Below are 16,799 nucleotides of genomic sequence, written 5' to 3' on the forward strand. Positions count from 1 at the left end.
AAGCACTGCTCACTAAGCTGACAATAATATGATATCTTTTTTTCCTCCAAATGCTGTGACTGTATAATTGTTTAGTAGCCACCGTGTCATAACCTTTGAATTTGCCCTGCTGCCACTGCAGGGCAGTTGCTCAAGATGCCAAGGGACTGGTCATTGAAAGGGCAAATGAGCCCACTATGATTTTGACTTTGAGCTCTATAACACTGAAGTTTGCTTAGTAGGTCGCCCTCCCAGAAACATAATCACTTGCCTCATTTTAGTAATTAAAAAACAATCCAAGGCTTTCACACCCTTGCAAATTGCAGTCCGTCTTACCTTCTGTCTGCTGTTGCACTCCTTTTACCCATTTGTCCTGCTCTTTGCTCTTTCTCTCTGACAGTCTCCGATTTCCTACACCAGAAGTCTGCAACCTGCAGCTCTCCAGATGTTTTGGACTACAACTCCCATTCACCATTGATAATGCTGGTTATGACTGATGGGAGTTGTTGTTGAAAACATCTGGAAAACACAAGGTTGCAGATCCCTGTCCAACCCCATCCCTGAAGTTGGGCCCCTTTTTACTGTGGACTTTTGGTAATTGGGTCTGCTAGGTGTTTGAGTACACCAGTGCAAACTCACTGATTGGACCTGGGAATTGATTAATGTCGTTCAACCCCACTCCCACCCCGGGAGCAGTGAATGAACGTCTAATCACTAGTGATTGAACTTTGCATCCTCTGGCCAAGGGTATAAATGTGTAGGCCACATCTAGGAATCAGGCAGCCCTGTCATGCCAGCAGTCTGATTTTGCAATGGGCCTCTCCTTCCACTTGTGTGTCTCTTGCCTCTGCGATGAAGGCTGTTCATTATCGAACTGTGTTCTCAGAATCTTCAAGCCTGGTGTAAGTCGCGACATGTTATTCACTTCGAGGGCCAAGAGCAAGTAGCCAGTGGTTCTCTCCCTCTGTACTTCATGGACCATGCTCGCAGTATGTGCGTGCGTGTGCCCAGCTAACTGGCCAAAACACTGCATCTTTGCTTCTGTGTGAGGGTGATTGTCAGCATGAGCAATTATACAGGTAAACCTTGGGGAATCTGCTGTATACCTCCTCTGAAGTTGACATCACATAGCGGGTGGTCTTCACTCTCCACCCACTACCCGGCCTAATAATAATGGATTTGATCACACTCCCCAACCACTTAAAATGGAACGAAAATGGAAGAGCCTGAAATGCCACCTGCAACATTCATTAGATTGATGTCCGTCTTAGGCTCTGCTAAATGTACCTAAACGTAGTATGTAGAAACTCCTAAATAGGCAAGTTGGGAGCAGCTTGAACATAGAATTTGATAAAGCTAATAATTGTAAACAAGCTTTGACATAGGGAGAATTTTTTCTCTCTGGGCTTGAGCGGATTCCATGATCCTGAGAGACACAACTGTCTCTCCCTGGATCATTTGCTTGATAGACTATCAGATCTGTGGATCAAGGTAAAGGTGGTGGCAATAGAAGGACCATTTATCACCCTGAGCTATGTGAAACAAAAAATATACGTTTGTGAGTAATACAGAGAAACAGAATAGAATAACGAACGAATGTGTAATCAAACTTACATTGAATAAGGTAAAAATATACCTGACATGAGATGTGGAGTAGCCCAAAAACATCCAGAAGAACAGAAATGGGACGAAAAGGACCATTGTCCATAGCTTCCAAAACAAACCACATAAGAAACTGCTGGTCTGTTCAATGCATAGCAGTCCCAGCAAGAAGAGGAAATGTGCCAACAGTTCAATAAGGAATTAAGATCATCAGACTGATGGTGCAAGGGAGGGCAGCTCTGAAACAGGCAATGTTGCACAGAAAGCTGGGATAGATCGTCTGGGTCACAACAGCAGCATAGATTAGGTGGTACACATGGGAAAATGTGTTCTAGGTCTTAAATTATCTGTCTGGAGCTCCTTTAATATGCTTTGCAATGACCAAAGTGCTTGTGCATGCATTAGGAGAAATAATTGCATCTCTGTAAAATGTGGTTTGCATCTGATTTCATGATGCAGTGCCTCCCCGCAATGTAATGTGACTAAATATTTATGATGGAGAAGCAATACTTAATAGGAAGAGAGGCACATGTCCACCAGGAATCCTGCTGCACAGAAGTTGAACAAAGATCATTCACTGAAGGGGACAGGACAGCAGTCATGCAGAGACACAAATGAAAGCGTTCCATGGAAGCAGGTGAGGCAGCAGATGCTACGCTCAGGACCTAACTCACTCAAAATGTGGCATTCATTCGGGTAGAATGAGGGGTGGAGGGCTGGATCCTTACACTGTATTAGCTCAGAGATAGGTGACCTTTGAGGGTCAGGAGGCTTGTTCTGCAACATAAACAAACACAGAAACCACCCAAATTTAGGGATCTGTGTGTATGTATATTTGTGTGAGTTGGTGAGGGGCGTGAATAGGAAAGGTTGAAGTATGCTTGCCAGTTCAATGGACAACATTCTGCTGACATTCTTCCGTTTGACCTGCAAAGCAATATCACAGCTTTTGAACACCTAAAAAAGTTCTGCCATATATTCTGCTAGTGAGGCATGTCTTTGAAAACTGCAAATGATCTAACATAATGCCTACTCACAAAGCTGATGGCTTTTGAAATATGAAAACGAAGTGCTCAGGACAATGCTTATCAATGATCTGCTAAGTAGACTGTGTGGCAAAACCATGCATTCTCAATTCTAAAAAAGGTAACGTATTTCCAGTATTTCCACATATAATGTAGAAAGGAACTTGGTTACATAATGACAGGAGCAAAAAAAAAGAGAATGTATACTTGCTGGAGATGTTTGATCTCATGCTTCTAAACTAATTGGAATTATTTGGGGTGATTGCTTTGTTTTCCTTTTATTTTGTGTCATTGTGGAAATAGACCAACCTTATGTAAATCATTCCACATACACGCCAAAAGGGGCAGCTTCACCTGATCCCTTAGGCCATCCCCCCCCTCATCTGAGAGATACCAAGTGTCCCCAGACATGTTCTGACTTTGTTAAGCCTCCTCAGTGCAACCCATCTTGACTCTCTAGGAAAAGAAGGCAAGAGGTCCACATCTGGCCATACTCACACAGTTTTTGCAATGGCACAGATTTTCTGAAGAAAATCTTATAAATGCTAGCCTACCTATTCCTAGTGATTTAGAAGTGTTATCTCAAGCTTGTCTATCATATAATATGTTTACTGAAGAGTACAAGAACACGCCACCTCAGCAAGGGCCGCCAGTCTCTGGGAAACAAGCAAACAGGACTTTCCAGTTGAAATATTGGGTATAAATATTGTGACAGTGACTTTTACTGACCTTACTGGTACGAGGCCTGAATATCCGTGGCATACAGGGGACCCAATAAGCCCACTGGTGAAGAAAGGGAAGACTGGGAGGGGATGTATGAAAAGACTTCTAATGGGCCATGCTAGCAATCCAATCTCTAGGCTTCGTACCATCAAGTGTGGGAGTCAATGTGTCCTTTCCCAGCAGCCCTGTTGGTGGAAAAGAAGGAGGAGCCATCCAGCTGGGCCACATGACGACCTCACCCCAAGTAAGAGAATCATGTAGTGTGCTCGGGCCCTGGCCCACTGTGAAACGGGAAAAGTTAGGGAACCCACCTCTTAGTGACTTTGGGCAAGAGCTGCCCTTTTCCTACATCTTTCAATGTAACCTGGGCCGCAGATGGACATGTGGTCCGATGGTGGACCAACTTCTATTTCCTAGTTTCAAACGGATATGTGGGGCTTATTTTTAAGGCCCCTTACAATCCCTATCATTTGTCCAGGTAAGTCATTTCTTCATTCACTGAATTCCACAAGTTGTCGCGGGTCACTGGATTTGGTTGGATATTAAGCCCAGACCGCCCACGAGTAACTGCAAGAAAAGAGGTGACTCCAGGACTCAGCGCCAGTGGAAAAGTAATCGATTGTTTTATTGCACAATCAAAAGGTTTTTTTGCAAAATTAGCCCTCTACTTGGTGATAACACCTGTTTCGGCTCGCCTGAGCCTTCATCAAATCAGGGCCGATATTTGAACGGTATAGTCCATATGACTGTTGTCCGGGTGCAGCCGACACGTTAGATTTGGAACAGCAGGAATATTGGTTTTGGGGATCTGTCCCAGTTACTACTTACTGGACTACAGTCATATGGACTGTACTGTTCAAATATCGGCCCTGATTTGATAAAGGCTCAGGTGAGCCGAAACACGTGTTATCACCAAGTAGAGGGCTAATTTTGCAAAAACATCTTTTGATTGTGCAATAAAACAATGAATTACTTTTCCACTGGCGCTGAGTCCTGGAGTCACCTCTTTTCTTGCAACTTCTATTTCCCCCTCGAACCGTGTGTGCCATCAGTGGCCGGTTCGGCAGCCCACATAGTGACTCTTCACCTTTCAGGAGGATTGGGGAGGGATGGGCAAGATCAGAGGAGAGAGCATGTTGCAGGCCATGGAGCCATACGACCCTGAAACCACTTCAAAATAGTAGTCAATGTTTTTACACACTTGGTGGGCAAAAGAAGATTAAAGACTAATCAGCTGAGGTTTGAGTGTAGTGCAGTGCCTATCTGCCAAATATTTAGTGCACAGTTAAGTTTGTTTTTGCAAGTAAAATAAATGGCAAGACATATCCCTCAATGAAGAACTGCATAAGGGATGGTCATGGTGTGGATGATTCTTTTCTGTTGATTAACACAAGCCTATCATGAGTTTTTGAGAATAGGTTTCTGTGGCAAAAAGTGGATTTTATGAATTCTATTTCCTAAACTTAATATTTTTCATACTTTACCTGCAGGATACTCGGATCACAGAAACCATCATTACCGGCAAAATACACAAAGGGACTTTTCCTTATATACTGGAGGACTTAGTGAAGAGGAACAGTACCAAAGAGCCATTCGAAACAGTTTTCATGAAAGAGGTGCGCATTGTTCAGATTTGTTGGATTCAAAAAAGTGATATGGTCTGTGCTGGAAATAAGGAGACAGGTTTCAGAAAAGAATATTCTCTCATGCAGGACCTTTGAACTATGGGTGTCTAGTGATCAGTAGACAGCCACCCAGGCTTTTAGAGACCTAGCCTTACTGGGAGCACACCTCATGCTATGCTCATAGAACTTAAATAACCATACAGAAAACAGGCAGGGTTTATACATAAAGTGTACTCCAATGTATATTCAGCACCCCACAAGAATACTCAAAATCATAGAAACGGCACATAAATTGTCTGTGAATTAAGTTATACTAGTGGTCTTTCAAGGTAATGCGGAAGCAACAGCAAACAATACATTTGGAGACCTGTCTAACGTTAGGGCAGGAGCGTTTTATCCATAATCGATATACAGACTCTTTTGCCACAATACATTGCTGTAGATCATTTGCAATTGCAAAACTCTTTGGAGCTCATATTGGGGTCTCTGTGTATTTTGGCAGCGAGGACCTGTTATGTTTGCACTGTAGCATAGACAGGTCGCCGCTGCTGAATTTAATTCATTTGCACATCAGAGTGCAAAAAGGGATTTGCACTTCGCCATGCAAATGAAGCAGATGCTGCCTGGCTTGTTCACATGACAATCAGAGTTTACAATGGATTCCTTTGGAGTCTGCCTGCTTTTTGCTGGTGTAAAAAGAAGGCAAACTCCAAGGAATCCACAGCATTTGCGCCTGCATGAAAAACCATGCCAACTTAAATGTTGTAGTATTTGTATTGCAGAGAGAAAGGTGGCAGAAGAATCATAAGTTACAAACCACCCCTCTTCTCCACCATACAAACAGTTTTTGTCTGTCTTGTCAAAGTTCCAAATGTTTCTCAAGTTAGCAACATAAAGACTCAAGTTCCTGAAAAGTTCAAATGTCCAAGTTGTCAGTAGGTGGAGAGATACCTCCTTAATCCTTCTCCACCACTTGGGTGGGTTTCTTCCCACAAGGTTCACGTCTTGCTTGTCTCTGTCTTCCCCTTGAATTGACTCTTCACTTGTCTTATTGGGCCCCTCTGGCTCTCTGGGGTTTCTGTGTCCCAATGTCTCACTTATCTCCCAGGGGTATTGGTGATCCCTCTTTCCCCTCCCATGGCGATAACCCATCTGGTCCATGCACTGGTTACCTCGCCACTCTCTGAACTTGGGCCCAGGTCCTTGCATGTCCAGCTGCACCTACCTTGCACTGCCGCCTGGCTCCCACAACACTTGTGGTCTGTATCTGTAACCCTACAGTACCCTCTACAGTCCCCTCTCACTGCACTTAAAAGCCACCTGTTGGCTGCACTTTCCTTTACCTGCACTGAGCCACCAGCAGGCTGCACTTTTTGATTACATGCACTTCTCCACCATGCACCCCCTTTTTGGCACTTTTCCCCATCCTCTCCTCGCACTTGCGTGATCTGAATGACACAGGGACTAGTAAGATCATTGTTTTGTCCTCCCTCTGTCCCCCATCTTGTCTTGTCATGCCTAGAAGCACTTGTGTACAGGCTCCTTATAAATGCCATATCATATAATATAATATCATATGCCTCTCTTGGTTCTCGATAGATTCTGTGAGCCCTTTGGCTCATTACAATATTTGGGTTTTATTATTCTCTCTCATTTCTTCCTCTCTCTTCAAGCCTTTATGCCTCTGGTATGGGGGTAGGGCATTCCTTCCTTCACCTCCTTTTACTTTATGGTCTTTCCTCCAATCTCCACCATCTACGTCACAGGGTTTGCTCCAGTGAGGTGGCATCTGCTCGGTAGTGGTGGCGTTTTCCACAGCTTTCTAGTGTTCCCGTGTAGACAAGACCGAGTTTTGGGTTCTGCTCGTCACAGCGTTTCTGTGCTCCTCGGTTCCTTCATTGCAAGCAGAGAATTTGTTCCTCCCTCCCAGTCTGGATTCAGGGTCATTTCTCGTGCCCCAGGCCCACCACGGCCTCAGTGTGGTCACACCTCCAGATAAGGCAGACTCTGGCCGGCCTTGGCCTCGCTGACACCACACAGTTCTATGCCTGGTCGGCAGCATCTCTCTTCGCCTCTTTCATCTCTCCGTGCCACAGCCAGCCCCATTGTGCATCGTGGCTCCACCCCTCAGTGACGTGCTTATGCCAGAGGCTCGCCTCTGCCAATTGCTTCTTCTCCTCCATTCAAGGTTTGTCGAGCCTTTATTCCTGCTCCTTAACCAAGAAGTGTTGTCTGTGTTCAGCTGTCAAGCCCAAGGAGAGACCAGCATTGCCTTGAGCCAAACATCGAAAGGCACTTTCAGTATCAATTTGAGTCCCACAGCTGAATGTAACATCAGCTTCTTGGATTCCCATTTATGCAGACAAAGCTTTAGTCATAAGGAGTTCCCCATGGGAATGGGTCTCTTTGTCGCCTTGATGGGAGTCACTCCCAGTGAGGTCCTGCTTTCCCTAACCCTTAGGGAGGGTTTTGCTCTGTGGACTCACCTCCCTCACCTTAAAGGGGGTGGCTCCTCCTAGGGGAGAAGGGACGAATCCCCCAGATTCATCACATACTCCTCCTGTGAAACTGGAGCTTCTCTCTTCCGAAACTGCTGTTCTTCTGAAATCACCATTTACACAGACCCACGCAGATTGATCTTCTTGTTCTCCAAAGGTTTCCTAGGATAGTATATCTTTGAAGGGTTTTCCAGAGGAGGGTGGGTTACTAAACCTGGATGGGTAGGGAAGTCTGTACGTATGATGACTTCCTTCGGAAGACCTGGTACCACTGCAACTTTTATCTTGGTGCTTTTATCCTGGTGGGACAATTTTTTGATAGGTCTCTACATCTCCATACGCATAGCTACCTCCCTTTCTAGATTGGCTGGGTAATCAGAATGGTTACCTAAGCGTTTTTCTGGGTATTCCTCCCATGATGACAACAGGGAGTAGGTTTCCCTGATTTCTTCCCCTTGTAGAACCAAACCATGGTCTTGTTTTTTCTGAGAACTCCCCTGAGTAATCTGAAACATCCACAGATGGAATTGTGGGATGTCACTACCCAGGATCAAGTCTTTGGGTAGCTTTGGGATAACTGCCACCTCTACATGCAAGTATTCCCCCAAGATGGTCATGAGTACTTGATTTAGGGGGTCATTTCTTGTATATCCATGGTTACATTGGACTGCCCCCTTAGTCTCCATCACAAGGGTATTACCCTTTGATGTATGGTACCGCCTTTGCTCCCACTGTTGAGATAGGCCAAAACATTCTGATGTTGGATGGTGGCGGGGACCCTGTAGGTGGTTCAGTTTCCCGCATATAGATATTTATTTTTGCATTTTCCTCTGGGCTTCCTACCTTTAGGGAGAGATTTAGATGTACCTTTCTTTCCCAAAGGTGGTGATGTTATCGAGGTTTGAGTTTGTAGGACGGTGGCAAATGACACCTCAGGATTTTCTGTCCTGGTAGATGGTCATCTCTGGGCTTTTACTTGGTGGGGATGTTGGAGGAGGCCAAACATTCAGGGAACAGTTTCTCGCAGGGTGCCCTAAATCCCAGCATGAATAACGTTTGTGTTCCCCGTTGGGACTAAGAGAAAAATGCAGATGTATACAATCCCCCATTATTTCCTCCTCAGGAGTAGCATTAGAGGGTTCCCTATCCCGGGGCATCTCCTCTCGATCTATCTCCCCCAACTGCTTGTATGTATCAAACCCCTCTGAGCAGTTTGTTACATTCTCAGGCTTGAGTTGTTCTTTCTCTCCTTCACTTTCCACAGAAAAAATATTTCTGCGGGAAGACATAGAAGTTGTGGACTCGAGACTCTGAGGGTTTTCCTCCTCTACAGGGGAGGAGGATTCACAGGGCATTTGCAGATTAGAGGACCCTATGTTCTCCAGGGAGGTGGTAAGTCTGATCTTGATTTTGTTAGGGCCTGGCACACTCTCCAACTCAGTGGGAGTCAAAACATTTTTGGGGGGTTTGCCCTTTGGCCCTGTCCCACAGGACTTCCTACACTCCTCTCTCCAGTCTCCTGATTGATGGGTCAGGAAGACCTTTTATATAAAATACACCACCTACTTGCCCTCTCTGAATTTCGATGGGTTTGGGAGAGTAGTTTAGGAGGAGGATTTGGAACTCTCCTACACAGGGTAAAAGAGAAAGAAACACTAACCCAGTCTTCCACCATAGTTTTGCTAGGGGCGCTACCTAGACCCGAGAACCTAAGAGAATGTCCTTGTGAAGACCTAGACTAAGAATAGCCCTGTGCCTCCCAGGTATCCAGTAGTCACAGGGACCAAAGATCTGCTAGTCATGCCACTATACGGTCTTCCGAACAGGAAGGATGGCTTTGGAAGTCAAGATGTGGCAGGTGAGTGTTGTGAATCGAGGTCCTGCACAAGGCGAGAACAATTTGGTCTCCTTCTTAGGGAGACTTTCCTCCTAAGAGCGCAACCTGTGGATAGTGAGTACAACACTGCTAGGCCAGGGGCTCAGGTGAAAAGGCAGGAGGATGCACAAACAGGCTGAAAATAAACAAAAGTGACAATAAATATATGTAACATACTGCAACTCCACCCCACCACCCCTGAGTACCCATGCCCTACGAGGATTTTGTGCGTGTAGAGCAGTGAACCTATGTCTGTAGACTCCTCTGTGATAAATTCTGTGGAGTCATCACTGAAACTCAGCCTAACGTCTCCTCACATGTGGCCAGGGGAAGGCAGCCACTACTTGATCCTGACCCTGAGGGTTGCGTTATAAGGGAGGATCACATGGGAAGAGATGACTGTTGGGGAGATGTGGTGACTGCATTAGGAAAGACTATGTATTCTCCTCTTCTCTGTGAAGAAGACCCTATAATTCAGAGTTCCTGGTGGCATGATGTCATTATTCAAACCCCTCCAGTTGTGAAACCCTAAAACCCCTTCTTGTCAGACATCCTAAACAAAATGCCATCCACACCCAATATGTGCATAACATCTTCTGTCTCTGATGTTTCTGATTTAAATACAAAGCAATGGAACATGAAAAAGTTTGAAACTCCTATGCACCCCAACTCCCATAAAGCCTTAAGTACTGAGATGAGGACGAGGAGGAAAGAGTCAATATGTAATGAAAGAAACATCAAACTCAAAGTGCAGTGTAGTTGTCAAATTGGTAATCAGCTGTGCAGGGCATTTAAACCTGATGAAGAACTTCAATGCAGGAAAGGAGAGGATAGCTGCAGAGCAGGCAAAGCAGGACCAACAGCAGAAGGAGAGACACAGAGACGAGCCGTGCTAGGAGAGCGAAGCACTTCCAGGCAACTGCCTGGAGGCTTGCTTCACTGGAGGAACAGGAGACCGGTGAGAGAGCACCGGGAGAACCATCGCAAGCAGCTGGCACAAGGCTATAAGAGACACACGGGGTAATTCATGGAATAAATGAGCACCAAAAAGGGGAGCACAAGCGTGAAAATCGCAGCGCACGTGTGCCAAAGCCGCGCACGCAGCCGTTGATCGATTCATGGAATGCGCTGCTCTAGTAAAAGCTGGGACGTGCGCCAAATCTGTGGGTGGCGTACGCGGGCGCACACGTCACTAAACGGAGTGCGCTATGCGCACAGGGAAAGCGCACATAGCGTAGCGCACACAAGAAAAGTGGGCGTAACATGGGGCGTAACATGCGGAATGGGGAACAACGCAGGAAAATGTGGGCGTTACGGGGAAAGTACAGGAGGTAAATGCTTGCAACGCCCACACGCGCGCTAACAACACGTATTCATGGAATCGAACAGGGGAAAGGCGTGCGCCAAAAAAGACGCGCTATTCCGGAAACACGTACGCCGGCAGGAAGCAGGCGTAAGCGGCCCCACGCAGCATAAAAGTGCACGCAAACAACAAACAAGCTCAGACGCTATGATGAATATACCGTTCTTCACAGCAGTGGTCGTGGGACACCGCAGGAGGATGAGGATAGCCAGGCCCCACATTTTTTTACCCAGGACCAGCCTTTTTGGGATGCCTGATGACCAGGTGTATGGGAGGTACAGGTTTCCACCACACATAATCCTAGACCTGGAGAGGGAGTGGGAGGATGACCTCACATCACCCACCCTGTGCTCCCAAGCACTGAGCCCCTTGGAAAAGGTGCTCAATGTACTGCACTTCTTGGATACTGGTTCATTTCAGCGGACAAGTGCCACAGTGGGGGGTGTGTCACAGGCCACGCAGTCACGCTGCCTACACCAGGTGTTGACCATCATGACTGCACGCCCCTCAGTCCGCAGGCACATATACATGCCCAGAACACCTGCACTTCCCCAAAGTCCTAGGTGCCATTGATAGCACCCATGTGGCTCTACGTCCACCCAGGGCCACTGGGCATATCTATCGGAACCGCAAGCATTGGCATTCCATCAACGTGCAGGTTGTATGTGATGCCAAGGGAATCATCACCTCAGTATATGCCAACTATCCAGGGTCCGCCATGATAGTTTCATATTCAGAACGTCACCCCTAAACCGGGACCTGGAAGCTGGCCGGCATGGCGACACATGGCTAATTGGTGAGTATAAATGCCTCTGCACATGCATGCATGTCACAAACTGAGAAATGGGAAAGCCCCAGTAATGACAACCATTATCACCTCCCCAGGGGACAATGCCTACCCTCTGAGCACCTACATGATGACGCCAATTCGGCACTCCACCACACCACCCTAGGTAAGATACAACACAGCCCATATTGCAACCCGGGGCATAGTGGATCGCACATTCAGAGTGCTCAAGTCACGCTTTCGCTCCCTAGACCGCTCTGGTGGGCAGCTGCTATATGCGCCCCCAGTAGTGTGCAGGATCATAGTGGCAGCATGTGTCCTGCACAATGTTGCAACCCGGCGGGGCGTGCCGGTGGACATGGTGGTGCCCCCACATCCCCAACCACATGCACGGCCACTGTGCATGGGAGGTGAAAGGGCACGTGGTGAGGCAGCCCGGACCCAGCTTGTGGCAAATTACTTTTTTTTTTTTTTTATATATATTTTTATTTTGTTTTAAGTGAAAACAGTATAAACAAACTTGTGACATTATATACAGTAAGACAATAAACACTTAACAAAACACAACACTACACTCCCCCCCTCCCCCCCAAGAGCTCATCCACAGGGTAGTTCTGTATCGACCTGGTGTGGCCGGGTGACTTCCTCCTCCGAGGCAGTAGGTTCTCCTCGTACCCCAAACAGACCAGTGACTAATGACCTCCAGGCTACTAGGTTGCCCACATCCTCCTCCCCGCATTTACTGCATGCCTCTTGCCAGACCATGGTTTCGGCTTCCGCCCATTTCTGGAGATCCCTCCACCACATCTCTATCCTAGGTTTGTAGCATTGCTTCCAGTTCATAGCTATCCTCCTCTTAGCAAGTATATACGCTAGGTCTCTCAGTTTCCCCAGGTGTCTGGTGTTCTTCGGTCTGGGGAACCCCCCTAGAAGGCAAGCCCAGGTCGTGTCAATGCTTATCTGGACCCCTTTGTCAGCCAACTTCTGTGACACTTCTCTCCAGAAGACTTCGATTACTGGGCAGGACCAGAACATATGCGTCATGTCCGCGTCCTCCTCGTTACATTTCGGGCATGCCTGCCTGCCCGAGTTCGCAAACTTAGCTATTCTCTTGGGGGTCATATACGCTCTGTGTGTGATGTATAGTTGGATTTGCTGTAATCTAGCATTTCTGGACACTTTTTTATGATATCCCAGAGCCCGTTCCCACATCCCATCAGTCATCTGAACCCCCACCTCCATTTCCCATTCTAGTCTCAAGTCTGTCAAGTCCTTCCCCACTCGGGACATCACCACCTCATACAATCTGGAGATCTCGTGTCCGCCTTCTGATATGTCATATATTATATCAATCAGGGCGTCCGGATCCTCCGCTAACACTGTCTCAGGCCAAGATTTTCGGATAATCCGTACCAACCTGAGATATGTAACGTATTGGCCCCCATGTAACCCAGACTCTTCTTCTAGGTCTGCAAAATCCTTGATGGCCCCATCTTGCCATATATCTCCTAACGTGGCCAACCCAACCGATTCCCAGTACATTCTAATCGTTTTTCTAAGTTGACCATCCCCCGCAGTCAAGGCAACCAGTGGCACCTGCGGCGAACACGGATCCGGGCTTTCCAGTAGCTGGCATGCTCTACGCCACATTTTCCACCCAAGTAAAAGCATACCAGGGCGAAGATTTAAGTCTTGTCTAGGGACCCAGATGATCTCCTTCAAATAAAACGGGGTGCAATCTGTCCCAACCAACCTGGACTCAGGAGATTCCTCATCAGAGAGCCACTGTGTAACATATTGCAATTGGTTCGCTACATAGTAGGCCTCAAAATGTGGTAATTTAATCCCTCCTTTATCGTAGAAGTTTTGTAGCTTCCACAGCGCCACTCGGTTGCGAGAGCCGTGCCATAAGAAGTCCCTGCACATACTGTCGAGTTTGGTAAAGAACTTCCTAGCTATTAAGTATGGTATGTTGTTGAAGAAATGCAGCAGTCTAGGCAAGACAACCATTTTAAGCAACGCCCCTCGCCCTATCATCGCTAGCGGCAGCTTTTCCCAAAATCGCATAGACGCACGGATTTTATCCACAGCAACCTGGGTGTTATGCAGATGTTCGTTTCCCACAGTGTGATATATGTCTATTCCGAGGTATCGGAAGGACTCGGCTGCCCAAGGCACGGGCAATACCGGTAAGCGTTCCGTGGGGACTCTCGAATAATACCCTAGGGGGAACATGCTCGACTTGCCGGGATTAACCGCTATGCCGGACAATTCGGCATACTTCTGCATGACCTCCAAAATATACTGGAGGTTCTCTTCCGGATACTTTAGGTATAGCAGCAAGTCATCGGCATATAAGGATATCAAATGGCTCTTTCCTCCCACCTCGATGCCCACCAGGTCATATTGCTGTCTAAGATATACCGCTAAGGGTTCCAAGGCCAATATGTATAACATCGGGGACAAAGGACATCCCTGCCTAGTACCCCTACTTAGTTGCCACTTATCGGATATCACTGATCCCGTACGCACTCTAGCCGTTGGCTGGCTATACAGAAGTCTCGCCCATCTGATATAGCCTGGCCCAAACCCATATTCCCTAAGGACCGCAAACAGCCACGGCCACCTCACCGAATCAAACGCCTTAACTGCGTCTAGGGAGATCACTGCCATTTCCTCATCTCTTCTGTTCCCTTCTTCTATCACTCGGTGGAGCCGCCTGTGATTATGAGTTATATTCCTGCCAGGGACATAACCTGTCTGGTCCGAGTGTATCAGTCTGCCGATGACCTTGCGCAGCCTGTCCGCCAAGACCGCTGTCAGGATCTTACTGTCTTGGTTCAACATCGACAGCGGTCTATACGATCCACAATGTTGTCTCGGCTTGTTAGGCTTGGGTAGTGGTACGATCAGCGCTTCTCTGAGCGTGTCTGGCAATCGGCCTCCCTCGAATGATTCGTTATACATCTCCAGCATAGGGGGGAGTATCTCTGCGCTATACGTTTTGTAGAACTCACTCGGGAGTCCATCAGTGCCCGGGGTCTTGCAAGTGGGCAGCCGTTTCACCACCTCTTCCAGTTCATCTAGCGTAATGGGGCCATCTAACTCCTCCCTTTCCTCTGCACTAATCCTGGGCAGTTCTATATCTTCCAGTGTGTCCCTGATTTTATCCAGATTGTCTTCCCCTTTGTCCTCATACAGCGCTTTATAATAATCTAAGAAAGCAGCATTAACCTCTTCCTGAGTGTGAGCCTCCTCTCCGTCTTCCCTTTCTATCATCATGACCGGGGCCCTGGGGGTTTCCCTCTTATAAAGCCATGCCAGTAGGTGACCAGTTTTGTCACCTCCTGCATGTTGCCTCTCCACGTATTTCCTGTAATTGAGGTCACAAAGCCGCTCCCAAAGCTCTGAGCATCGTTGTTGTAATTCGAGTACGAGGTCTGTGTCCCCTCCCCCTCTGGTACATTCACGCTCCAATTCTTTCTCCACTTTCTCCAGCTCAGCTAAAACCCCCCCCTGAAGGCCCTTTGATTTAGAAATAGCGTCGCCCCTCACTACCACCTTGAAGGCCTCCCAAAGTGTACCAGCCGAATCCACACTGCCGGTGTTCTCCTCAAAATACCTTGTAATCGTCTCTCTAATATCCTCTCTAAAGACCGGGTCTCTGAGCGCCTCCGCCCGAAGGCGCCATGTTGGAATCCGCCCTCTGGGGCGGCCATATTGCCAGGCCATCACCAAGGGCGAATGGTCCGACAGGACCCTCGCTCTGTATTCAACCTGTGTAGTTGTTATCACCACTTCTGGCGTAGCAAAGAAGTAATCTAGTCTCGTGTGCAACTGTTGAGGGGCCGAATAATGAGAGTACTGCAAGGCCGTGAGGTGTTTCAATCTCCAGACATCTTCTAGTCCATAGTCGTCTAATAGTACCCGTAGAGCCCTGGCCGCTGGGGTGGGCTTGTCTACTTTACTGTCGGACCTATCTATCTTGGGGTCAAGAACACAGTTAAAGTCCCCCCCCCAGATAATCGGTTCCCCTGCGCACGGGCCCAGGCGTGTACATAGAGTCCTGAAGTATACAGCAGTATTCTGATTGGGGGCATATGTATTAATAATACTCAGTCCTCTGTTCTCAATCAGTACCCTCAGTATTACCAGCCTACCCTCCGTGTCTACCTCCTCTCGTACAATTCTGAGTGGGACATGCGGGGCCACCCAGATCAGCACACCTCTGGCATAGGCCGAGTACGGGGAGCCCACCACTGTACCACCCCATTTTTTCTTTACAAGGTCTAGTTTATGTTGGGCTAGGTGCGTTTCTTGTAGTAGGGCAATGTCGATCTTCTGTCGTTTAAGATACAACATGACTTTATTTCTTTTCAGGTAATTATTGAGGCCTCGGACGTTCCAGGTGGCAATCTTGAGGTCACCCATGGCAGCTATGTGTCTTCCCACCCCACTTACGGGAACCTCCAGCGGTGCTCGTGACACAGAAGGCGTCCCACTGCAGCCACTCCGCGAATAAGCTCATTCCCAAACTAACCACACACACAACCAAACTCCAACTCCCTTTCCCCTCCCTCTCCCACCCTCCCCCCAACACCACACACCCCAACTGTTGCCCAGCTTCAACAAAAGAGCTCAGGCACCCCCACATCTGGTTCCGCAAACACCGGTCCGTGCACGGAGCCCAGTAGGGTGAGGTCGCCCTAATGGCCACCTAACCTAAACTATTGTGGGGAGAGAGTATCGCTCCATGGGGCTCCCGTTCAATGATAATCTCAATGTTTGTGACAAACAGTACAACCAACTGACCTTCCATATCGAAGGTTCCGAACCGACTATAATCAAGTCTCAGGGTCCATGAGTCGCGCCATCTTGCGATGCCATTTTACGTCTTCCGCAGCTCCTCCGAGTCCTTCTGGGGCCGGTCTGCCGATTCTTGAGGGCACCCCTGTGCGTCGAGCCACTCCATGGCGTCCTCTGGGGTCTCGAAAAATAAAGTTTTATGCGCCTGTATGACCTTCAGTTTTGCAGGGTAAAGCAACATATATTTGTAACCTGCCTCCCTCAGCCTCCGTTTCACAGTCCCAAAGTTCATGCGGCTCCGCTGCACAGCTAGGGTGTAATCCGGGTACGCCGTGATGTTTGCTGCTCCTCTCTTGATCGTGCCTCCTTTTCGAAAATGTTCTAATATTCTTTCCCGATCACGATAGTTAAGAATTTTGGCAATGATGGGTCTGGGCGGGTTTCCGGGAGGCGGCCTCCTCGTTAGGGCTCTATGTGCTCTCTCCACTGCGAAGCCTTGGGATAAGGCCCCTCCG

At 47.7% G+C, this 16,799-nt stretch overlaps 1 protein-coding gene across 12 annotated transcripts in view; it reads left to right on the forward strand.

Moving 5' to 3' along the window:
- The window catches only part of RHBDD1 (rhomboid domain containing 1), a 723,897-nt gene that overhangs the window by 406,794 nt on the left and 300,304 nt on the right, over positions 1-16,799 (forward strand). For 10 of the 12 annotated variants that reach the window (XM_069618187.1, XM_069618189.1, XM_069618192.1 and 7 more), the window contains one exon: positions 4,820-4,945. The exons of the other annotated variants lie outside the window; for them this stretch is intronic. In XM_069618187.1, the coding sequence (XP_069474288.1) occupies positions 4,820-4,945 (126 nt within the window). The remainder of the gene's footprint in view (positions 1-4,819; positions 4,946-16,799) is intronic. 12 annotated transcript variants of the gene reach the window in all.

Source organism: Ambystoma mexicanum, chromosome 10, assembly GCF_040938575.1.
Source record: "Ambystoma mexicanum isolate Mex_15411 chromosome 10, UKY_AmexF1_1, whole genome shotgun sequence".
Lineage (NCBI taxonomy): Eukaryota > Metazoa > Chordata > Amphibia > Caudata > Ambystomatidae > Ambystoma > Ambystoma mexicanum.